At 39.1% G+C, this 25,639-nt stretch overlaps 1 protein-coding gene and 1 long non-coding RNA gene across 9 annotated transcripts; one reads left to right on the forward strand and one right to left on the reverse strand.

Moving 5' to 3' along the window:
* LOC308194935 lies at positions 1-13,163 on the forward strand. Of its 3 annotated transcripts, XR_013951083.1 has the most exons (3): positions 1-578; positions 2,355-6,857; positions 7,665-13,163. It is a non-coding gene; the product is annotated as an uncharacterized lncRNA (long non-coding RNA). The 3 variants fall into 3 exon arrangements; XR_013951084.1 differs by lacking the exon at positions 7,665-13,163 and having other exon boundaries at positions 1-629; positions 2,355-7,398; XR_013951085.1 differs by lacking the exon at positions 7,665-13,163 and having other exon boundaries at positions 2,355-7,398.
* Positions 13,164-13,318: 155 nt separating this feature from the next.
* Positions 13,319-24,652, reverse strand: LOC308194906 (albumin). Of its 6 annotated transcripts, none has more exons than XR_013951050.1 (15): positions 24,433-24,608; positions 22,865-22,925; positions 21,976-22,108; positions 20,823-21,037; positions 19,983-20,115; positions 19,143-19,240; positions 18,237-18,366; positions 17,087-17,301; positions 16,435-16,567; positions 15,951-16,048; positions 15,656-15,794; positions 14,815-15,125; positions 14,261-14,465; positions 13,755-13,811; positions 13,319-13,511 (listed from the first exon to the last, which is right to left on the reverse strand). XR_013951050.1 is itself a non-coding variant. In XM_080591471.1 (15 exons), exons 1-14 carry the CDS (start codon positions 24,515-24,517, stop codon positions 13,761-13,763), a joined length of 1,848 nt encoding a protein of 615 aa, XP_080447597.1. In that variant the 5' UTR covers positions 24,518-24,652; the 3' UTR covers positions 13,319-13,511; positions 13,755-13,760. The 6 variants fall into 6 exon arrangements, 5 of the variants coding, with proteins under 5 accessions (XP_080447597.1, XP_080447599.1, XP_080447600.1 ...); XM_080591471.1 differs by having other exon boundaries at positions 14,261-14,393; positions 14,902-15,125; positions 24,433-24,652; XM_080591473.1 differs by having other exon boundaries at positions 14,261-14,393; positions 14,902-15,125; positions 21,976-22,130; positions 22,833-22,925; positions 24,433-24,555.
* Positions 24,653-25,639: the final 987 nt, after the last annotated feature.

Genomic DNA, 25,639 nt, shown 5'->3' on the forward strand with positions numbered 1-25,639 from the left:
ATGGGTATTTGCTTGAAGAAAAACTGCAGAAACAGCTGAGACACTGATGCTAGAAACTTTTTTATAGCAAGTTCCTTATAGCAGGAGTGTGTTTGAGAGTTCTTGTATGTGTAACATGTTGTCCTAAGTATTTCAGGAAGCTGTACTTGGCTGCTGCATTTAAAACCCTTAAACTCAATTTCTCTATTGACCTTCACCATGCTTAGGATGGTTAAATATTTTTATATATTTAACCACTATTAGGGTGGCAATGTATCTATTTACAGTGAACACGCTCTCATTTACAGGAGGAAAATGTGTGTACAATATTTAACCAGAAGAAAAGAGTGTGTCAAACAGCAGAAATAATCAAGAATTCTTGCTTTTCAAACTACAGAAACCATGCCGACAAAATCTGTTTTACACCTATAGAGACCAGAACTGTTTCCAGACCTTCTTAAAACTATCTGGCAAAGGCCAAGGTAAAGCTAAAACAAGCTGATTGCAGTCAGGGTTTTTGGAGCTGTAAATTCCCATCAGCTGGGGATGGCTGCGTGGAAGGGGGAGAAATGTCCTCAGCAGACTCTTGAAATTCCCAGGTACTCTTATGCTGCAAAGTTTTTGTTTTGTGTGTTATTGTAAGCAAAGAGGTGAGTTACTTTGTGTAGGTTGTTCTCCTTTGTTGTTTGTTAGTTTTAGGGGAAGGTTCCCTTTTTTTTGCCTGCTCTATGTTCATGTTGCACTTTGGTCATTGATTAGCATTCTCAAATTAGGGTCCCAAAGAGCAAGAATGTCTCCCCAAAGCTGAGGTATTTAGTCTCGCTTCTTACTAATGAGAGCAGAATTTGTGAATTTATTTTTTTTTTCTTAACTTTTTTTGTGGTGGTATCAATATATCCATTGCATTTCCTTAAAGTCAATGTTGGTACTTTTTTGGTAATGTAAGTAATACATGTAAAGCATTTCATTATACCCTTGCTTTATTGCACTTGGAGAATAGTATTCTTACTAAATCTTGATCATTCATTCTAAAACGAGTGATGTTTGTAGGAAGTTCATCTACATGGAAGAATTAAGCTTCTTCCTGAATAGTGAGATACTTGGTTTTTACAAAATCCTAAGCTGCTTTGATGTGATATTTGGAGTTCTTTTCCATGTAAATAAATTCCCCTAGTCTGATGTGCTGTCTAAAACTCACATTGGAACTTTCTTAACTCTTTTTGTAAAGAAAAGATCGCTCACATTCATATTTTTAGACTTTGATTTAAAAAAAAGGAAGCTGGCTAGGCTTAATCTGATTAGGTGTTTTGGAATCTATCTTGTTTTGGTACTGGGGTATTTTGCCTATGGAAGATTTGCTACAGCAACTGTTATGAACCACGAAGTTTTGATTTCTCCCATGCTGTCTCCCTTTGAGTGCTTGTCTCTGTTGCATGCCTAAATCTCCACAGGCCTTATCAGCTTCTTAGGTAATAAAAGAAGTTTCTCATCCCAGGATGTATAGTGCAGGTAGTTAACCTCTGCATGGTTTGGTGCAGGGCTAGCTCTGGGTAAGCCACTAAACGGGGTATCAGCAGTCATACATGTCTGATCTCTGTAGTCTGGCTACATTTCTGTAACTTCTGTGGATCTGTCTCCTTAGATGGCTGTGCAGCATGCATCTCGTTAACCTAGAGGTTATTGAACCCTCATTATTCAAATAACTTGTAATAAGTTATAAATGCAAATAATGCCCACAGAACGATGGTTAGCAGCACCTGTTCTGCGCCTACCAGCAGTACTTCCTGTCCTCTTGGAATTAAGCAATAATTCCCTGCTCTGAAGGGCAAGTACTTGTAATGGTTAGCTCTGGGAAGGAAAGGATAGAAGTATGGGTTTATACATTAAAAACTGAAACAAAGAAAATTTGGCTTGCTTTTGCAGGTTTTTGTTTTGTTTTTACACCGCCCCTTTCATTGAAAATCCTAACCCTTCTCTCTCCCATCTTGCAATAATTGGTTTGTGGTTGAACATATAGAATTTTCAATTGAAAACAGAAACTACTTTTCTTTTTGATCCATGTTATTCAGTTAATTATCTGTAGGTTCCTTAAGAAAGCTTGTTTTCCTGGAAAGTGTTTGAGTTTTTCCTGTAAATATTTAGCTAAAAAATGTGAGCAGTTCTCTGTTCTCTCACTGCTGTGATATATGTGTGTGAATAGCATTCCAAGTGCTCTGAACTAGTATTGTTCTCAGCTCTGCTTGCTAAAACATACTGAACTTATTGTGCATACCATGGAAGTATTGGCCAAAGCCAGACTAATTCAAATGAGAAAGCATGTTAGAGCTTGAGGACTGCTGAAGGAGACCTAAGATTTTTTTCTGTCTGTTTTTTAGGATCTGCTTTGAAGCTTATTGAAGGGAGTGGAAGACTTTCCTTTATGATCACTTGTGACAATATTACAATTAACACTGCTGAATATATGCCTCAAACATTAAGGCCTTTATGGGATGTATTATAAAGAACTTTCTTACCTGTACATTCAACAAATCTTTTCCAGTGTATGTAGCAAACTTGGAGACAATACAGGGAGGAAACCGATGTTGTTAACTTCATTTCTTCAACTGATTTAACAGATTATTTGGCAATGCTAGGAAGACTGATGGTAAAGAATTACTCTTTTCAGTCCGTGAAAGTGACTGATTATCACTTGTGAACTTCTGTTTGAGCTGGATAACTCCCTGGATTGGTATATTTTGCCAAAACTGCACGTCTCAAGTGTTTTCTTACTGCATACATAGTTCAGTTGTGATTCTTTTAAAAAAACTGCCTAAATTAATGGGCTATTCACTACATGGAGAAATATGACTTGTTTCACGTGTAACATGGAATGTTTGATGTGGAATTCAAGTATTTTCTACTACGTGTTTAAGTATCTTCACTGCTGACATAAGTTGAAAAAGATGCACAATGGTGCAATGCATACCGTTTCTCTCGCTAAGAGGATTCCGTTCAAATTCCGTTAACTTTAGGGAATGAAAAGATTCATGAGTAATATCTTGGCTTCTCCCCTTTTTTCAGTCACACTCGGGTGCTTTGTGTGGCCCCTTGGTTTGATACAATCTGACAATTTTCCCTTGAGTGCCTGTCCTAAGGAGTGTTCACCCTGTGGGTGTGTAAGCATGTCGGCACAGGAGACTGGGTAACCTCTGGCAGTACAGGTGGAAGCATGCCCAGGCCGCGCACGCCTACCTGCTGCCGTAAGCTGGCAAAGATGTCCTCTGTCCTTTGGTTCCTCTGAGTCACTTGGCTGGGAATGAAACAACTTTCCTTGCCACTTTACTGGCAGTGCTCTATGCCCTTTGTCTCTGGGCTTGTTTGGACACATTTGCAGTGTGTTATGTCAGAGTGGCATGTTGGTGGAAAGTGCACTGGGTGCTTTGTCTGGTCCCAATGTTTGGAATAAATTGACATGTCCCAGGAGCACTTCTTTGTGCGGCTGTAAGTACTGTAGCACTCTTAGCATGTCTACGCAGAAAGAAGCTTACCCTGTCTTCAGTTTCTTTTAATTCTGGTAAAAATTTTCTGGTGTACTTCAAAGTGAAACAAGAAGGAACAAAGCCTGTTAGCAAGTAGACAAATTAACATCTTCATAAATTGGATATATTCATTAACTTCAGAATCTGTAGCCCTCTTTGCAGCATAAATTCACATACATTTCACAGCCGTTCTTCCATTGGGACTTCTCTTCCCATTCCGTTTGTCTGTGACGCTGACGGGATGCTGAAGAAAGACTGATCTGTCCAGGATAACTCTGTAGGCCATCTAGTACCATGTGGCTACCAGGGTGACAGAGCCATTTAGCATTCTCAAAGAGGAAACTGAAGAGGTTTAGTCAGTGGCTGATACAGCCACCTCATTGTCCTAACAGATGGATTGTTATTTATATGTGATCAAGGATTCCTCACTGGCCTGTTCTTGAGGAAATTATTCTTGAGCTTCTGATAAGAAATCTGGGTTTCATTCATATGAAGAGCTATACTCCCAGCTACAGTTCTATGAAGCTGTGCCTTTCTCCCAGGCATGCTGCAACGAACAAGAGCACAAGAAGAAAAAGCAACCATCCCATTGTTGCTGCCTGCTGGAGCTCCATGGCACTGTTCCTACTTTTTTTTAGTAGACAGACACTCGAATCTTTCGATTCACTCGAATCTTTCCAGGTACAGGATGTAAAGTTTCTGTCCAAAAGGACATTTGGTTACTTCCATGTCATAAGGACTGAGTAGTACCCTGCAAATCTTACTACTCGGACTTCCATCTTGCTTTATTCCTCACCTTCTGTTTCATTCCAGGGCCATGTCAACGACAAAATACACATTTCCTGTAGAGTACAGAAGATATATTCAAGTGAATAAAGTGGTTACAACTCACCTCAGAGCGAATCTCTGTAACAGACATTATTTTAGATTGTAGAAAGAGGATAGAAAATGGATATGTATGTTGTACTTGGAGGATTGACATCTCTATTCATGAGTGCAAATTCTGGTTTCGTTCAAGGGGGTGGTGTTGGTGCCAGTAAGGATTCATCAAGTGAACCGAGTACCTGCTTTTGCTCTGCAGGACGCTTTCTTTCACACCATAATGAGATGATCTTATTGGATCTTACTTTGTTTTGCTTTGCGTGAGGATCACGTTGATGAGAGGCTCTTCTACTTTCCTTACTCACTGCAACAAAATGTCCCTCTGGAGGTTCTGGGCTGAATTGGTTATCACACCCTAAGGATAGAAGAAGCAATCATTGATAATGGGTGGATTGTGGGTATCAGGAGTGGGATCTGCAGCCTGGTATTTAGCATGCAAGCTTTAAATGAGTGCTGTTTCTGCTGAGATTTCTGCATTTGTTACAACACAAATGCTTTTTGTAGGGAAGGAAATCATATATGCCAGTTAAGTATGAGAGCATAAGACAAACCTACAAAATCTGGAAGGGAAGAAGTAAGCTATCCTTCAAGTTAATATACTTTTTTTTTTTTTCTTCCCTCTCTCCCTAATTTCCTAAGCTCCTACATCTATGTATGTTCCAAATCCCGCAGGGGGTTGTTTACAGCTGAATGGGACACAACAAAGTACAAAGGGTGACATTTACAACTTGTCCTTGTCTTTATCTGGCACCTGTAGGCGTGATGGTCTAGCCAAGTGAAACACCATTGCTGAATGTCAAAACAAGCTATCTTAATAGCACAGAATCACTGTTATCTTAATACAACACAAACTTTGGTTGCAGTGACCTGCTTACACAGCGTTTTTGATAAGGTGGGGAACTTACTATGCCTGCTTGCAGGTAACAAAACAAAATGCATGCACTTTAGAGGGCTCCGAACAATTTCTTAAGTCTGCTCTGCAAAAGACTGTGGTCCCAAGATAATGACTGTTGTACAGCTCACTATGGACCTACAAGAGTTTTAGCTTTTGGAGTACAAATTGTCTTTTAACTCTTCAGTGTATGGCACTGCCTTATCTGGGGTTCTCCTCTGGTCAAGTCATTCTCCCACTGCTGCCCTCTCTGCTCCCCTGTACTCCTAACACCACTCGGTTTGCAGCCTGACCCTCAGGGCTGACTGTTCTAGCAGGCCCACAGAGTGGTGACAGCTGTAAAGACCAAACACCCTTTTGAAACCATGCTGCCAGCTTTTACAGATCACTTCCTGAAAAGGATGAGGACTTGCCTTGGTTCAAGTGCATAGAGTAGTTATTTTTGACTTGCAGGTGGAAAGCTTGTTGACTTCCATTCCACCAGGAATCTATTTGAGATGGTTCTTCTAGCAAAGGATCCTGTTCCTCAGCGGAATACTGCCTTATGACCTTTTATTTCTCAAAGAAGACCAGTGGCTCCTATCTTATCTTAATCTTTTCCTGACAATTTTTAGGTTGTTCATGCGGCAAAAATATTATGGTTGAATGAACAACTTTGAAAGGTAGACATGAAGCCCTCTTATATGCTAATTTCATATATAAAGCTTGTTCTTGCTTAAACATTTGTAAACCTACTCTCTCAGTTTTCACGCCTGACTGTTGTCCACTGAATAATATCTCCTGTGTGTGCTGCTGGATAGCTAAGATATGGCACGGCAGTTGGTTAGCATAGCACTTTGCCCAGAAAACTCCTGTTAGTTTCTGGAGTGGTACTAATCAAGACAAGGAGGGGTACCTAGGGTATCTCAAGTGGTGTTAGATGCCACCTTGTAGTCAACTAAATCTAGTCAACTCTCTGTACCTTCTGCATGTCTGAAGAATGATACAAGCAGGCCGGTTGTATAGAATGCCTTAGAATTCTAGAGACTTATAATGACTTGCCCCTCTTTCCTTTAAGGAAAAGGCATGTAAAATTGCTCTCCCCGTTGAATTATGTCTACCTGGCAGAAATACATGCTAGAAGAGATAGAAAAACGCCCGTTCTGGACTCCTCCTGCTAGAAATGAGTCAATGGAACAGGTCACTCTTGCTGCAATTCAGCCTTGAATTATGTAAGGGTTCTTTAAGGAAGGGATATGGAAGAGTGAGGAGGCAATGGCTTTCATTTCTACCATGTCTACTCTTGCATTAAGCCACTTCTGCAATGCATGTGTAGTTTGCTTTTGCTTTACAGAATTAGCCAACAACTGGAACAACATAGGTTTCCAAAGTGTTTCTTCATTACCCAATTAAAAAAGTATAAAAAAAAAAAAATTTAAAAATCCATGTTCTTTCAGACAGAGTATGACTCCCAAGATGAGCAATCCAACAACAGCTTTTTCCTGCACAGGTACTACAAAGGTCTTGTTGCTTGGACCATGTAGAAGATTCCCAGACACTGGGAGAACACACATCCTAGTAGACATGTCCAGATGTTACTAGTCTCTGTATGTATTCTGAAGATGAGCTTTTTCACTTCACGTTCTTTGTGAAATTATGCAAAAAACCTACTAACTAGTTACCGACACAGTTGCAAAGCTGTAAGGTCAGCTTAAGAAGGAAAACAATTCTACTAGGGTTTTCCTACCTGTATCTTGAGCAAGTCTTTTCTGACGTTTTTGCATGTAGCTAATTGGAAAAGAAAAAATCAAAGAACGAACCAGTAGCCACTTCATTATTGTGGATTATATGCGACTATGCAGGGGAGCTTCAAAACAAAGAAGACTGGAAGCAATGAAATTACTTATATGCTGTTATCAATGAGTGCCTGTAAACAATTAACCACACAAATGTAAATTTCCATTAGACTTCAGTGAGGCTCCCCAGCTACAATCAACTTGGCTGAAAAGAATTGTGACAAAATTACTTATTAGGTTTGTGATTTTGGCCAGACTATTTTGAAAGCATCTTGTAAATTGAGATTTTTACTTTGCCCAGCTACTTAAGGAATTGTGTAAATAAAGATTGGGGTACAAGTCTTCCTGTAAATTATAACTTGGTGTAATCCTCAAACTGTGCAGCCTTTGCTTTTGTCAATACTTCTTGAAAATTGGTCTGTATTGGTATTGGCAAGTAATGGCTCAGGCATAGGGGAGATTTGCCTTTATTATTCACTTAGGACTGCATATCATTAAGAAGTTAATTCAGAGTATCAATTACTTTGCATAACTTGAGGGACAGTTTCCCCCATCTTCTTCATGTTTACATGCTTCCAACGAAAGAAGTAAATGAAGTTTCATTTTTTTCCTTCACAGAGAAGACCAGAGGGGACAGCATGCTCTCACAGATCTTGTGCGACATCTATATGCAGTTAAATTTGATAGATTCTGCAACCAAAGCCAAATTAAATGTGTTTCAATACTAGTCCTTGTGACATGTAGTTTTATCTTGGTGGAAATTCAACTTACTAGTCCTGGTTGCAGAAAAGTCACTTCCAGGTCTTTGGGTCAAGACAATAACACAGCATGAATCAGAAAACATAAAAGAAAATAAAGTCACTTAGCACTGATTACTAAACTATACTTATTTGTAGTTAACTTAAAAAGCACACCCACTACTGAGCAGCAAGTCATGTGCTACCCTTAGTAAGAGGTAACAGAGAACAACCCCTGGGCAAAAAGATCATAAAGATTTATATTATGAAAAAATATACCTGAAGATGCTAGGGGATTTTCATGTATATCTTAAGATGCACCCAAAATTTGCACATTTGTTATCATACAGTCATAAAGATCTTCTGACATGTATCTGAGAGCAGAAAAGCTGCTGTTTGACCAAGAGGAATTCTCTGTAAACTTAGGAACATGCCCTGGTCCAGAGCCACTACCCACTGCCAAGCTATTGAGATACTCTACTGTTTTTTTTTAAAAATCTGAGCTCTTCAAGATCAGCATCATAAGCTGGTACGGAGAGCTAGAAAAACATTCTTGCTAACTGATCAGTTTGCTATTTTCTTTCTCGTGATCTGTATATAAGGGTTACCAAAGATCAGGATGTTATCAAATGTTCAAATGAAAGCTGAAGCATGCATTAAAGGATTTCCCATTTATTAAAGCTGCAGCTAGTGGCCTTACAAGAGACTCTCTAGAATCATGAGCTCCCAAATATTGAGACTGAATGCAAAGCAAATGGGGCCAAGAGGGCATGGCATTTCATCAACCTCAGAGGAACTGTGAGAAATCAAGCAGTAACAGGGAAATGCCATGGCCAGGAGATGACAATACCTCGTGGGGATGTCCTTACAAATACCAGTACCAATACCCAGTGTTTTAAAAGACAATGGAAACTCTGCTTACACACAAAACAACTGTCACTTCATAATTCAGAGTATAGTACAGGTATGGACAGGAGGAGATAGCTGATTAATTCAGGGATGAAGAAAATAAGGAGCTTTGGGCAGGTGGGGGGAGAGTCTGATGGATGCAGATGATGTGTGGTCAGCTGAAGGAATTAAAGACTGAAGGAGAGGGAAGAAGGAAACGGATATGGTTTCTTATCCTTCTACCCCTGGAGAAGTCAGATAAAGATCTTGCTTTCTAACCGCTTAAGGGAAAAGCATCATTTCTAACTTCTGGATCATGCTGTTATTCTGAAAGCTTTGGAATCTGCACAAACATCTTCACACAGCAATGGTAGGTTTTGCACAAGAATTAATGATTTTGACTTTGTTTTGTAGTTTTAGCATATGAAATCTAAATATAACAAATAGGTTAATTTAGAGGAGTTTTTTATCAACTAGTGTTAATGGATGATACTGTCAAAACTGTGTTTGATGTAAAGGATGGGTTTGTAGCTGCCATCAGGCTTTTTCCAAAGACTGAAAAACTTGATTTGCAGATGTAGTCTTTGTGAATGTTCGAGGTTCACTGGTCATGGTTTTATTACCATTATACCTTCAGAGAGGGTATATGAAAAAGAGATATGAGCTATTAAAAAAGTGAAAACGGAGAAAGTAAAAATTAGCTTGCATATTACTGAGCGGCTACAGCACATCACAAACTACAGCTAAATATTGATTTACTATACTGTGCTGTTATAGGAGGATGAATAGGCAAATAGGGCATACAAACAGGAGCAGACTGCAAGGCTTTGTAATTCTCTGGAATACTCAGTACTGCAAGACATCACTCTTTTAAATCCTTGTGTATTACAGCAGTACCATTTTCACAGAATCACAGTCATCTAGGTTGGAAGAGACCTCCAAGATCACCTAGTCCAACCTCTGACCTAACACTAAAAAGTCCTCCACTAAACCATATCACTAAGCTCGACATCTAAACATCTTTTAAAGACCTCCAGGGATGGTGACTCAACCACTTCCCTGGGCAGCCCATTCCAATGCCTAACAACCCTTTCAGTAAAGAAGTTCTTCCTAATATCCAACCTAAACCTCCCCTGGCGCAACTTTAGTCCATTCCCCCTCGTCCTGTCACCAGGCACGTGGGAGAATAGACCAACCCCCACCTCTCTACAGCCTCCTTTAAGGTACCTGTAGGGTGCGATAAGGTCGCCCCTGAGCCTCCTCTTCTCCAGGCTGAACAAGCCCAGCTCCCTCAGCCGCTCCTCGTAAGACTTGTTCTCCAGACCCCTCACCACCTTCATTGCCCTTCTCTGGACTCTCTCGAGCACCTCCATGTCCTTCTTGTAGTGAGGGGCCCAAAACTGAACACAGTACTCGAGGTGCGGCCTCACCAGAGCCGAGTACAGGGGGACAATCACCTCCCTAGACCTGCTGGCCACACTGTTTCTTATACAAGCCAGGATGTTTTTGGCCTTCTTGGCCACCTGGGCACACTGCTGGCTCATATTCAGCTGACTATCAACCAGTACTCCCAGGTCCTTCTCGACCAGGCAGCTTTCCAACCACTCATCTCCCAGCCTGTAGCGCTGCTTGGGGTTGTTGCGCCCCAGGTGCAGGACCCGGCACTTGGCCTGGTTGAACCTCGTACAGTTGGCCTCAGCCCTTCAGTCCAGCCTATCCAGATCCTCCTGCAAAGCCTTCCTACCCTCGAGCAGATCAACACACGCACCTAACTTGGTGTCATCTGTAAACTGAGGGTGCACTCGATCCCCTCATCCAGATCATCGATAAAGATATTAAAGAGAACTGGCCCCAGTACTGAGCCCTGGGGGACACCACTAGTGACCAGCCTCCAACTGGATTTGACTCCATTCACCACGATTCTTTGAGCCCAGCTATCCAGTCAGTTTTTAGCCCAACGAAGTGTACGCCAGTCCAAGCCAAGAGCAGCCAGTTTCTTGAGGAGAATGTTGTGGGAAACAGTGTCAAAAGCCTTAATGAAATCAAGGTAGACCACATCCACAGCCTTTCCCTCGTCCACCAAGTGCGTCACTTTGTCATAGAAGGAGATCAGGTTCGTCAAGCAGGACCTGCCTTTCATAAACCCATGCTGACTGGGCCTGATCGCCTGGTTGCCCTGCAAGCGTTGCGTGATGGCACTCAAGATAATCGGCTCCATGAGCTTCCCCGGCACTGAAGTCAAAAGACTGAAGTCTTTCCTGAGACACCATCTCCCTGAGAAGGCATTTCTATTTTTTATCTAGACAGACACAACAAACATCAGCCTCTCCAGGGCACACCACGTACTAGCAAAACTGCCAAGTGAATTGTCACACTGCAAGAAGTGGATGCTTGCAACAGTGCTCTGGCTGGTTTGGCATACTATTGCAAACTCAGTTGTCCACAGGCAATGAGACAGGCCTTCCAAAACCTGTCATAGCGTACAAATGTGTGTGCTGATTTGTGTTTTGATTTTCCACTTGACTACTTAGGAATACTTGTGTAATTTTTCAGTGAGTTCTGGGGACTAGAAGTTGAAACAGAAGTATCAAAGCAAAAAGTCTGTTGAAATACCCTAACAAATGCTGCTGCATGAAAACAAGTCACAGGTGTCATGCCAAGAGTTATCTTAACAGTTGGCCTTTCTGAAACTTGAAGTCATGGTTCAGGTTTGGTAGCAGAAGCTTAAATATGTTCCAGGTTCCAGGAGAGTTTTCCCTACGTCTTTAGGAGACATTTATGTGGTTACAGAATATTTTTGCACTGTCATCTTAGCTAGAGCTGCAGCTCTGCTTATTCCTCTGCTTTCTGAACTCAGACACAACTCAGACACTACAAGGAAAAAAGAAAAGTTACCTCATTATAAAGGAACCTGGATTGACAAAAAGCATCAGTTTTGGAAAAACGCAGCCCAAAAGAGACCTTAAGAATACATGGAAAATTGCTCAGCATGGGAGTAAAAGCCGTTAAGATGTAATTTTAAAAAACATAGCATTACTGAGGCTTTAGATACTCCTTTAAGTGCTGTAGCTTGTCTATGGTGCTCTTTCTGTAACTGAAAGATGCTTTCATGTACAAGAGTGAAATGGATGGATTTCTGTGACTTGTAGAAACTGGGTGGGGGTGTCAGTCCCTTTCTTTCAGATTTTTTGGTATATTAATATTCAACTTTACTCTGTTCTCTTGACACGTCACTTTTTTCAGCAATTATACATGCGGCCTGGATATCATGCATATGAATTTTGTATCCCTTTGGAGTCAGCAAAATTACACAAGCAGTAATTAAAAACACATTCTGGATTACTAAATCTTAATGGAATTGTTAACTTGCTTTGTATATGTAATTATTGTAGCTGTTTAAAAGATCTACCAGACATTACAGTGAGCTAACCAGCACATGAAAGACTGGAAAACTATCGAGAATTCCCCACTTCTTTATAGTCTTTTGGGGCTAGACCTGATTTCTCTGCTTCAGAATCCTAGCTGAACGTTTTCCTTGGACAAGCTTAACGTGTTCTAATTAACTACAGCTAAACTACACTGTTGTAGAGCAGTTTAGTCTCAGCTGCAGCGAACGACTGTGAATTAGAAAATTTATACTTTATAACGACTTTTGTGCTCCTTTCCATGAACACGGAACAATGAAGGGAAAGTGTTTAACTGTAGCTGCTGAACGTTTCTTGCTCAAATTCACTAAGCTCTGCATCTCTAATGAGATGATTGTGAACACCTTGAGGTCACATACATTCTTCTAAAACAATGCATAACTATGACTATCTGACTGAAATTTCAAACCTTCCAATTGTATCAAGATTCACAAATTCTTCCCTTTACATTTTCAACCTCATGTCTCTCTTTCATTCTGAGTGTACTTATGTGGTTCTGTAGAAGATTCTCAGTTCATGAACTAGAGTCACAAAGGGTTTCAAGGCCAAGAAAACTGCTCCCATAAAATGCTTTATTATGCAAGGGCTTTAAGCAGGAAAAAAAAAAACACATGCCATCCTACATTCAACTGTACAAGATTTGTGTTTTTTTTGTTGTTGTTTGTGGATTGAAACTAAGTATGTAATAGAAAATCATGGTGTTTTAGTGGTGTGGAACCCAACAATGTCTCTGTTAGGAACTCACTGCAATGAAGGGCATGATTTTGGTTGTTGGCTTCTTAAAAGGCATCTCTAAAGTCATAAGTTCTTTTTATAAAGAACTAATGGCATAAATAGACGTGTCTAAAAACAGCTCACTGTGCAGTTCTTTGCAAGAGAAGAGATGCTTGATCTGTGGCTATAAAAATAATAAAAATAAAAATCTTATTTTCATTTTTAAGAGAACATTACTAGCCATCTTCTTTGGACTGATTGGCTCTTTGGAACATTCTCTTACTGTGAAATTATAATCGTGAAAAGTCAAATGTTCCTATTACAGTCTAGCTAAAAATCATACCACCTTTCATATTATCCAATTGGTGGGACATAAATATTTTAAAAGAGCAAGAAATAGAGAAAACAATGGGATGCCTATCCATAAATACTTCTGTATCAACCATCTTGTGTAAGGAGTGCCTGTAAGATCTTTGCCTTAGAGCAGTCACCAGCAGACCAGGGCAGATGCAGATTTATAATGATTTTATTTACTATTCATTTTTTGCAAAGTAATAGAATTGAAAAGTTTCTGGAAAAGCATGTGGTTTGACAAAAAAATGAAGATTTACGAAACCGTCATTCAATACTAAGGAAAAAAGGTAATGGGCAGGAGAAGTTACACAAAAGCATTTTATCTTCATATTTTCCCCTTGGGCAACCTAGATGGGATTAAAAAAAAATAAAATAAAAGATTATTTTGCAAAACAGTAGCATTCTAGTAGCACTTCAACCTTCCATATGCTGTATGATTGTAGTTGGTAGACTACCCCCTGAGAAAGCCAACATACAGTGGCTAAAGGGCAGCTAGAGGGTCTTTTTGATTTGAAGTTAAATGGGTAGAAAGATGGGGAGACAGGGATGGGATTACCCATTTTGATATAAATGTTATTTCTTTTACTTACCGTGTCTTAAGCACCAATTCCTAATGTGGCTCTGCTCTGGACTATTAGATTGGCACCCTAGAAAAAGGAATGCAAACAGTTGTGAAAGAGAAACAAAGAGAGCACAGTATGCAGTGCTTGTGCAAGAACTTCTATGAACTTCAACTTGTGTCTGTGTTATGGCTCAAAGGATAATTCTAATGGTACTTTCTAAGCTTAGGAGCTGTGTGTGCTTGTATGCTGGGTATCTTTCAATTTTGCAAAGGTAGAAAATAGAGTGAATTACAGACAGAATAATTCCTTCTAAGGTCTTCCTAATATATGTACCTATGCGATACTTTGGTTATAAATAATAAATAAATAAAAAAAAGGATTCACTCAATAATGCAGATCCATTAATGCTTCAAATGATAGAGAGATTGCTCTTTGGAAACTGACATTTATACCCCTTTCCTAGTGGCTGGTTTCCTAGAGAGTTCCCCATTTCCTGTATGCTTCTTTTTATTTTTAAAGGAGATAGGAAATACCTCTTCGCCAAAGCATGTCTCGATATCTGACTGCTTGCAGCACTTGTCTACCATGGCAGTGAACCCATCAGCAATTGTCTTTATTTGTTCTTCTGTCATCTGGGGCTTGCGTTTAATGAGGTTGACAAGCAATCTGAAAACAAAGCATCAAGCCATAGTTAATGCTACCTGTTGTCATTTGTTTGCCAATTTAGAATATGTCATTCTATGCAGATACAGTTCATTTAAGACGCTTTTCGTCATGCCTCAAGAGGTCTTTGCCAAACTCCCTGTCTATCACCATCACTTGCTGGGTTTTCATTATCCTGGTTATGGATGGAAAGAACTTAGTGAAATGATCTGTATGCTGCGTTAACTGAGTAAATCCTAAGACTTGCACTGTCTGAGGCCCTACATGAAACTGGTCACGTTTAGTTAAGACACTAATTTCATTTGAAGAAAGTAACTTATTGTGCCTCTTCTTAACTATGTGATGTGACATGCTGACAAGCTCAGTACAAATACATAGTTCCATCTGGTTTTCTCTGTCACCAGTGAAGTCCCAGTCAGACAACAGATCAGGGTTTTTGTTAGCTTACTTCTGTCCCTGCTCAAGTGTTACGTTTTTGAGTTTATTCTCCAAGAAATTTCATTTAGCTTACTTCATCTGGCCTATTGCCCGTTCTTCAGCAGGAGCACTGCACAATTTTTCATCGAAGTTGAACATGTCAGGATTAAATGGTGGAGGAACATATTTGGTATCTACTCCCATGGCACTGAAACATGGTCTCCTGTAAGCGTAGGAGTCACTGCAGCAGTGTGAAACATTGTCATTTATAGGTGAGGTCTCCTGTCTCCTGCACATATCCTGAATCACCATGCTCAGCTGGTGAGAGAGAGATGGAAAAAAATACAAACATGAGTTAAACCTTCTACAATAACAGAAGAAATGTGTGATGTTTGTGTCACTATAGCATAGCTGAAAGTGGAAGCTTTCCAATCTAATCAGCTGCTCAGAAATGGTACAGTTTTAGAATTTAAAATGAACGTGTATTCCTGGAGTCAGGCATTTTTAAATCTGCTGACAGTATGACCATTAGACTACAATCAATAAGAACGGTTTTCTTTTAAGAGACTCTTTTTCCAAACACAAGCTCCTATAGACCCAATCATCTGACTTTTGCTTTCTGAAAGAGAGCAAAGCTGAGTTACAATTTTCACAAGCTGCCATTTGAGAGAGCTATTTAGGTCCTCATGTCCATTAAAAATGAATGGACTTTCCAATTATGTTATGTTGCTAATTAGCTTGAAGGCTATGAAAAATCAGTGTGAGTTTACTATCCCACCAGAAGTCCATGTTTTTGAGAACAGAAGAAATCTCTCAGAGGAATAAAAAGAATAAACAAATGTACTCACATAACCCTCAGAACAAGGTAGGCGTTTGTCTTCAGGAAGCTTGCAGCACTTGGTACCAACGCCTGTCATTTTCTTTCCAATTTCAAGCAAGGTCTCAGTTGATACCTGAGGCATTTTCTTAGTGTAGCGGATCAGCAATCTGAAAAAATTGCATTAAAAATGACTGCTCACTTTTGAAGAATTCTCTGCTTAACTACACTAGTGAACTGAAAATAGAAGTCAGGTTCAAATGCATATTCCCAAAGCTGCCAAAATCATTGTTTACGCTGGAGAATACTTATCAGAAAGTACTTACGCCTTGAGGAAGTCTGCCTCGCCATGGGTAGTGAGAAGATCACAGTTTGTCTTTACAACATCCTGAGTTTCTTTGATATGTTCGTTTAGTTGATCTTGCTGCAAACAAGTAAAAATTTATCAGTAACATTAGAGCAGGACATTCTGGTCACAATCATGCAAATATACCTTATGGTCTCTTCTAAATCTTACTAGCTCTAAGATATACATTATGCAAGGCCAACTGTTTGCTTCTAGCCTAGCTGGAGTAAGGGGGACTTGATTCACAAATGAGCATTCAGTTCTAACAGAAATTCAGTAAAAAAAAGCTGAAATTATTTCATATCTTTATCATGGGCTCTGCACTGCTTCATGTCCCATCAGAATATTAACTTCTTCTGGGATTAGTCTCTCAAAATGCTTTTTGTCTGCTCCTCGACTGAATTGCTTCATGATTGGTACCAACCAAGCATTCTAGTCACATGCAAAAAAAGCATTGCACCTACAGCATTTGCATAGCAGTCAGCAGGGTTGTCGGTTTTGCAGCACTTTTCCAGGAGTGTTTCATATCCTTTAGCAATTCTCAGAATCAGCTGTGTGGAGAACTCAGGGTGTCTTCGTGAGTATTCATAAACAAACCTGAAAGACACGAGCTGACAGCATTAGAGCTCCTGAATAACATGCTGCTTTTCTCATGCACAACACAGTAATTGACGGTGACAGTCCCTCAGATGAGATCAAGGTGGACAGTGAGTTTGAAATGCTCCCTGTTTTTTTTAGTAGAATTTTTTGGGTTTTGGCCATTCTTCTGACTGCCAACAGGGCAAATTTAAGAGGAACAAAATAGCTTCCCCAGGACAGAATGCTTCTCAAGCAGATAATGTATGTGGACCTGCACAAAACCCCTGAATAAAGGAAAGGCAATGATAAATTCAGCTTTGATAACAGCCACAAAGTGTGAATGAGAACCTAGGCCTGAAGTTGCACCTGCCACATTGGACTTCCATGTGGTCCTCTCTTTCCTCCATACACACTTGAAATATCCAAGAGGACTTTTTTTTTCTTTTTTTTTTTTTTTCCAGTGATACAAAAGGCCATAGCCCAGAAACAAAGCAGATTGTTTACAGGACAAGCACACGTACTGTTTGCACTACTTACTCTGACATGAATGCATCATGGCCTGCCTCAAAGCTTTTACAGACTTCCTTATCTTGGATGTATTTTTCAACTAGTGAAGGAAGATCTTCAGGTTTGTCATCAAATTCTGCTTCCATAATGCACTGGCTTCGTTCCACAATGGGCTTCTCACAGCAGTCTTTGATTTTACTTGAGAAAGTCTCATGTTTAGAGCACATGTAGTTCACAAGCTCTGCCTGTAAAATTAAAATAGAGCTTCAGATAAGCTATGAAATAATAATTTAAAGATAAAGATCAATTCAACTCTCTTCTCTGTTTCAGACTTTTTTTTTTTTCATTCAGGTTACTTATTTATTTAGCAGTTTCCTAAAGAAATGCTGTCTCCATACAAAAAGAAATAATCAGAGGGACTGGCATTTCCTGCACGTGTTAAGCAAGATGTTCACAGGCACGGGGGAGAATCAGCTTCCCTCCCTGATCTTGGAATCTTTGAGGAGACAAACTCTGGAAAGGCAGTTAAAGCCACTGAGACTGTCACAAGGATGCCTGATTAATCTTTTCAGTCCTGTCACATGTCCAGCTCTGATAGAAAACAAAACATTAAAAACCCTAGAGTTTTATGAAGCCAAACCAGCACACCAGCTGGTTATAAGTTTAAGAAGTATGTCTAAGTTCCAGCTGGGCAGGCAATATTTAGATAAGGTTATTATTGCAGTTTTGCAAATCCTCCCATGTGAGCTGCCCTGTAGAATTCACTGGGACTACAGAAAAACTGGATTAATGGTGATTAAAATCACACAGCAGGATTGCAAAGAATTTCTTTCTGCCTCCACTTTCTTTTTCTTTGTTTACAATTGACTTGAAGTGAGCAAATGCCATCAAACAATCCCCCTCCCAGATGAACGTTTTGATTTTGACCACATACACACACTATATATATATGTATATATGTAAATAAAAACTCCTTGCCCTCATGATCATGGTCCAAAACCTAGTTCCAGTAACAGTTAGCTGAGCTGACTGTAAGTTTTTAGTGGCTGAGGAACCTTCCAGCAGTGTTGAATAGAAGTTCCTAGGACTGTGAACTTCAGCAGCTATTCATGCTACTGAAATTTTTATTTTCCTACTGTTTTTCATGTATGTAAACATTTTAAAAGAATATTTAACTTACCCTGTCATCCATGCACTCCACCATGTCCCCTTCACAGCACTCTTTGTAGACATCCTTAACATCATGGATAAGTTTTGAGATTTCTGTGAATGAAGCCTTGGGATATTTTTGACTCAGTAAAGCAAGTTTACTGGACAGAGAAGAAGAAAAATACACTTGATTCAAAGCTCCATATGGAACAGAAAACTTGCAAGTCAGTAACATACTATACATCACTGATGTTAGAAGTAAACATTCATTCTTCTCACCTAACTTCAGGTGGCTAAAAAAAGGCATTGACACCTGTACCTGCAACCCAATTCTCCTTTAAAATGAACAATAAGAAAGAAGTTTGGATTTTTCTGATCTGAGGTGTATATATAAGAATCACACCCTAGAATTCCCTCTCTCTCAAATGACTGTAAAGCATCTCTGTATTAGCACAGACACAGTACAGGCATCAGAACAGGGCACGACTTCGGCAAACACGTAGATTAAACACATTGGAATCTGGTTCTGAGTGACCTCTCTCAGGTAACTCTATATCTTGTGTATTGGTTCAAGGGATGGTTTCATTTCTTTGTGACTCACGTGGATGACCTCTTTACTACTACTCACTATCCACTTGGAATACACAGGTTCCCCTCTGCATCCACTCTTTATGCTGAAACGTGACCAGAACTAAATTCTACACTTAAAAAAAATGGGCTGAGAAATCACTGCAGGTGCAGTCCAGAAAGACTGACCCACTAATCTCTACTGTGTTGGACAGTGTTCCTCAGCCAAAGTTACACTAGGAAGTACCATGAGTACAGTTATCAAACTCAGCAAATAGAAGTGAATTGTGTGTGTTGATATTTTCCTCATGAGTAGTTGCAGGTTTAAGCCAACAAGTTTACTTTTTATAAAACACTGATTGGAACTTACTCTGCTTGGAAAATTCTCTCTCCAAACTTCTTGAGGATTCCACAAGAATACTGCTGCTTCACGCTTATTTTCTTGACTTTTTCTCTTATGGTAGTTTCCTATAGTAATAGGATGCACATTGTCACATTAAGTTAATTACATTTAACGGACTGAGCAGAAAGCAAATCTGAAAATCCCACTTCAGAAACAGTACAGGTTCTTGTCCAGTTAGCACTGATGTAAAGCGAAGCAAACTGAGAATTCCTTAGGAAGCCCTAATCAGTTCACAGTCCAGCATCTAAATTCTAGCCTACACACTATGCCTTATGGCATAGTGCAATTCATCTAATGATAAGCTGCTGTTATAACCAAATATTCAATTTCATTGAAACTCTGTGGCCCCAAAAGAGCGTAAGTTCTCTTCTGAAGCACCACAACTATCACATGGAAGTCATTGGGACTGAGTTTTGAGACAGAGAGAGAACTTGGCTTACGCCAAATAATCTTGAAAGTTAACTTAAAATCTACAGTTCTATCTGGAATTCATCTGATAGTGATCAAAGCGCTAGCACATGATTAATCCTGACCCTTCTCTACAAATTCTTCATACAAAGAATTACATAGCCAGGAGCATTCCACCCACTTCTCACTCTTTCTCCTCCCTTTGCTCATGCAAGGAACTGGGGAGGAATAGGAGAGACCTCTCATACACCTATCTGTTGGGTGTGGAAATTGAATGTTAGGCTGCCTATATCTGTCTTCCCCTAGAGCCTCTTTGGTAGCACGCCTTCTGGCTACGGTTCAGCTTTATGTTGCAGACCAGCTGCATTGTTTTCAAGCAAAGTGAAAAATTTGCTTTACCTTGCCGTCCAAGCAAGCACCGACATCGCTCTCTTTGCAACAGCTCTGAAGTGCGTGTTCATAATCAGCAGCCACACCAAGGATTGTAGGGGCATACAAGAAGGGGTTTCTTCTTGCAACAGAATAGATGAAACTGTAAGAAAAAGGAAAACATAAGTTATATATTTCAATAACAACAGCAAATGGCCTCAAATCTCTTATGGCTTCTACAACTTTTATTTCTAATTTAGACATTTTATATATTTTTCTATCGTAATGCCTACTAATGGTACATGCTGGGTTAAATCTCACTACTTAGAAAGCAGGACACAGTAACAGTGACAGAAGGATGAAATCCTCTATCTTCAGCCTCTGAGTTTGATGTACATGTGCTTGTTTTAAATGTATTGTGAAATATTTGAAAATTCTGATCTTGAGTGTGAAAAATTAATCTGTGGCCATTTTCCCAGGATTTTATTGCCATTTTTTATTCTCTTTATTGTTACCTTTCTTCATATCCTTTCTGGTTAGAATGGGGTTAGTGGGAAGCTGGAGTAAGTAAATTATTACATTAATGTTGGAAAAATTGTGTTTTTTCAATTTTTTTTTTTGGCAAAATGTCCCCAAAGATTTACAAAATGTGATCATTTAAGGCCCATTTTGAATGGAAACACCTGCTCCAGCATGGAATGAAAAGAATGTGATGAGAGCTTTGGATATTTAATCATTAAGCAGCTGTTTTATACATGCAGATAATTGATTGCATGCTTACAACCTCTTCAAATGTCCTCACGCACTCACTATGCCTTGGGGATCGCTCAACTAAATATTTAAACAGTACAAAATTGCCATTTTTCTTACTGTCCCAGAAATGACACTCTGTTGTCCTCATATTCCTTGCATATAACATCAGAAGCTGGTCTTTGGTATGGCTGAACGAAGTCTGGTTGGGGAATTTTAAATGACAGGAAACACTCATTTCTTTCAGGATCAGTTTTAGCACAGCAGTCAGCCATTGCACCGTATGAGTCACGGAGTTTTTCTACTTGGCAGATTTCATCCAGGAAAATGGAGGGCTATAAGGGACATGATGAGTTAAAATTATTGTTAGAAAGATACTGTTGTATAGATAGTGTAATGTACTTTCTATCTGTAAGAGAAAGCCCAAATTCAAAAGTAAGTAAATTTTTACCAGGGAAGATTTAGACCATAAATCAGAAAAATCCATTGCTTTCAACACAATTTCATAGTTTTATTTTATGTCATCCAATATCAAAAATTACAATGCCCTACTGAAAAAAAAATATTATAAGTTAAAATACTACATGCCAGACAGTGGTCTCCTTTTACTTGTAATCTGACTAAAGTGAATTTTCAGATGAATTGAAGCAGGATTTGGTGTTCTATTTGATGATCAGCTTGGGAAGCCTTTAGGGAGAACTAATATAGTCCTGTAATTTGGTTTGAATGTGAGAACTGGCAAGAACACAAGCACCTAAATTTCTCAGGGGCCTGGCTGAACCTGCTAGGCATCCAGGGATCTTATGTACCTGTAAACATCTTAGGATACCTGATCTTAGCAGTTTTTTTTGTTGTTGTTGTTGTTGTTTTTGTTGTTTGTTTGCTTTTTAACTTTTTACCCGAGTACCTTAAATTATGACAGGTATTTTTTCAAGTCACCCCTGTATGAAAACCCACACACTATGGTTGCTTTAATTCCTACAGTTAGACCTGTATTTTACAGACAGGGTACTTGTACTAATGGTAACATTTATTTATGGAGAATGCTAAACTTAATGTACTGAAGTCTGCTTTTTGGGCTCCAATATATAACTCCACTCATCATTGTGACACTTCTGAAAGGCAGAGTTTCAGAACCTGACAAAAACAAGTTCTCTGTTTCAACACAAAAATCTGAACATTGACTGATGACAAGTATAAATCCTCAACGAGGATGATTCTGGTAACTGCATAGAATGAGGAGAAACGCAATACCAAAGGATTTGCTGCCTACCAGTGATTTTGAGCACTCAGGAGCCTCTTCATTGGCCACACACTTTTGTGCCAGATCTACAACATCCTTCACAAGCTTAGACAGTCCATCATAAGAACACCTCTGGAGATACTGGGCAAATGTAATCATGGCACTGAAACAGAAAGCAAATTTTGCTATATGGAGATAAGGAACACATGATTCAAAATTACTTGCTCAAACGATACGCACAAATACTTAAATAGAGTACTAGAAAGATCATTAATACTGGATCCCATATTCTTGCTCTTCTCACCTCCTTAAATGATAGACTAGAATCTACACGGAAAAGACTGTGATTTGAATTTTCTGCCACTTTAACCAGTACATTTCTAACTACCATAAACTAAGCTGTTTTCGCCATTGTTACAGATAATGATCTTCACTGGGTCTTCTTTCTGAAATGGTTATGTTCCTATAACGGCCTTCTGCCATTCCCAAAACCCATTTCAAAAGGAAATCATTGAATTGTCTCAGAAAACCTGCCAGAAGTTTGTTTGTTTGTTTTTGGTGGTTTTTTTTTTTTTTTTTTTTTTTGTAATGTCTTAGTCCAGAATAACTCCTCTCCATCCAAAGGTTATCAAAACTGTATTATTTACATGTATTTTCTTTTCACATGAGGAACACAGGTTTCCTCATAATGTGTGCAAGGAATTGTGGTCTCAGAGAGCAAGAAAGTCATCATGACTTTTGCAGCCCTTACAGCACCTGTAAGCTTTGCATACTAACAGTAAGAAAGCTAATTCAATGCAATGGTTTGATGAGACCTATGCACCCTTCATGAGCTCATACAGTGTTTAAGTTTCCCTTTTTAATTCAATATCAATAGAGATGGAAGCAATCAGAAAATGTAAGCAGAACATTCACTTACACTGCCTTAAATGTCTCCTCCTTCAAATCATTGTAGCGATGGGCAATCTCACTCTTGTGATCTACAGGGAAAAAAATAAAAGAACAGTGATGTTCATTTGCTGTGCTAGACCCCCTTGAAGAATATATTCTGGGCACCTCAGGCCAGATTTCAGAAGTGTGCAGCATTAAACCAGCTCTTGCACATATCATTATTTTGAGCGCTTGCCATCTTTGGGTACACCATCCTGCGTAATCTGCACAGCTTTTCCAGGTATGTCAATCTAAAGGTTTCTTCAGGCCATCTAGAATTCTTTGTTGTCTTAGATGACCACTTGTCTGCAAATACCTAACTCTTATGCATGCCTATCTTTCTGAAGGCACTCAAGTAATTTTTTTGATTTTAATATAATGTTCACCTCTGTAATCATATTCATAACTCCTATCTTCAAAATGACTGCTGTGACTTCCTGTTAAGGGTTAGAACATGCACTTTACATAACCAACATGATCATATCTAATCTACAAATAAAGGAATGCAGCTGCAGTTTGATTAGACTAAGCATTAGTAGATTTTTCTTTCTTCAAAGACAAAATTATGAACTGGGCAGACACGTATGATTTTTCACTGAATGCATACCATCTGTGCTCATCATGAGCAGGAAAACAGATGAGACCCTTCACTTGGTCCTGATAGTAATAAATCCAGGTTGTAGTTACAGCTTGTTCGTGGTAAGAAGACTCCCACAAGATTTTCCAGATACTGAGGCAGGTGGCCACAGTAATGAATTAACTAGGATAGGGCATCATTTTGTTCCAGAAATACCATCCCAGAAGCATTTAAAAAACACAGGGAAGGATTCATTTACCTGAACTGGAGGAATATATTTCAAAAAATGAAGGATCATCAGTAGACCTGATTTGATAAGAAGGGTTTCAATGCTGAAAATTGTAATTCAAATTTGTTGCTGTTGTTCACTGGCAATTTCACACAGATTGACTGAGAAGTCAGTCTTGTTAAATTTGGCTACTTTCATGTTTCAAACAAAAATCAAAAATATCAGTGGAAAAAAAAGTCTAGGACTGCCTGCAGAAATACTTCTTTGACCAAGTTCTGAAGCTTAATAATACAGGGAAAAACGACACTAAGTCTTCAGCTATGCCTTCCTACGTCCCAGACTGAGATTTAGATTTTTGGATTTTTGACCTAGTTGTGTGAAAACCATTGGTGAGGAGCTCAGTTATAGACTGTCATTTAAAAAGCTTAGCACATCCACTTGCTCCATGCTGGAAAGTAACAGATTCTGAACGATCAACATCTATTCGTGTAATTCACTCATGGTACAAAGAGACATGTCACCAAACCTACTTGCTCAGTTATGTAATTGTCTGGAGTATTCTACCCATCTCCTCAAGATTTCTTAATTCACTTTCTTTTCAAGTCAATCACTTTTCTTTTCTTTTCTTTTCTTTTTTTTTTTTTCCCCCCCTCTTTGGATCAGGCTTGAGAGATTTGTTCACGAAATTGCATTGCAGTCATTAAGTCAATATAACAAAGACTATAGGGGCAATTAATTAATCCTTTCTTACCTGCATCTCGAGCAACTCTTTGCAGATTCCTGGACGTCGCTGAACTGAAGAGGAAAATAAATGAAATTAATGTTACCCACTTCATGGTTGCAGATTATGGTGTGGGCTAAATTATTCAGAAATGCTAGGAAGATTGAAGGGAAAACATTTTCTTATATACCTCTTCACTACCTGTTTCGGTAAAATATTAACCATAGAGCTGGCATTTGTAGATTTCCATTTGGTCTGAAGAAGATTACAAAACTTGCAATGTCCTTGCCAAAAATGAATTTGATATTATTTGTTCGTTATGTTTTACACTGGACCTTTTTGTCCTGAAAAGGTTGAACCTTCCAGCATCCAAACAGATAAAGTTTTGCGTAAATTTCCTTATCAAATTACAAACAAGGAGTTCAAGGCATCAGATCAAAATGTCATCGTCTAATCCTATAGCCGTGCTTCTTCTTTGCTACTATTTGCTCAAAAGTGCAGCAAGTTGGTACTGTACAGTAATAATTCACCTAGATAGGACTGAGTTCACATACTCATTTAAAATTACAGAGTTTTAATTTTAAATCCCCTTACAAAGACGAGATGGCAATCTCCTTAGGACAGGCTACATGCTTTCAGTCCTCCAGGGACAGAAACAAATTGAACATTCAAGAAGGAAATACTGGTGTTTCTCACCTAGGAATGGCACAAGGCACACAAGTGAATCTAGCCTTTCATTTGGAATAAAAAAATCCATATATAAAATATAACAATTAGTGCAAAGATACAAGTAAACAGCATCTCCGATTTTAATTGTCTTCTGAATTCTTGAAGAAACAGAGAGTAAAAGTTTGAAACCAGGGAATATGAATCTCACAATATATGTAGCTCCAGGGTGGAACAATTTCATGTGGACAATAAATCTATGTCAGTAAGTTGGAAATGGCAATTTTACTCTGTGTAAGTCTTCACCTCACCCCAGATTTCTGGACATAGGCTTAGGGTAACATCCAAAAGGAGGGCTGTTAAGACAGCAGAAGGGCTGTTTGAGCACCTGATTTGGTAGATCCTATTCTGGTTTTCTGGTGGTACTGCTACTCATCAGGATCCACAAAATTGCCAAATATATCTGTAAACATTTGTAAGAGCTGTCACTTGATAATTTTTCCAATGAATTTTCATTTACCCTGACATCCTTCCAAGACTATTCTCTTTGCTATGCACCGCTCTTGTCTTT

This window comes from Anser brachyrhynchus (assembly GCF_964034855.1).
Source record: "Anser brachyrhynchus genome assembly, chromosome: 4".
Classification (NCBI taxonomy): domain Eukaryota; kingdom Metazoa; phylum Chordata; class Aves; order Anseriformes; family Anatidae; genus Anser; species Anser brachyrhynchus.

Bases quoted from the DNA above. Each gene is read 5' to 3' on its own strand.
- LOC308194906 (XM_080591471.1), bottom strand. From the start codon at position 24,517: ATGAAGTGGGTAACATTAATTTCATTTATTTTCCTCTTCAGTTCAGCG. The intron at 18,367-19,142 runs GTAAGTTCCAAT...TTCTCTGTCCAG, and splicing joins GAGAGAATTTTCCAAGCAGA to TAAACTTGCTTTACTGAGTC. The intron at 16,049-16,434 runs GTAGGTGCAATG...ACTTGTTTGCAG, and splicing joins CTGACTGCTATGCAAATGCT to CAAGATCAACTAAACGAACA.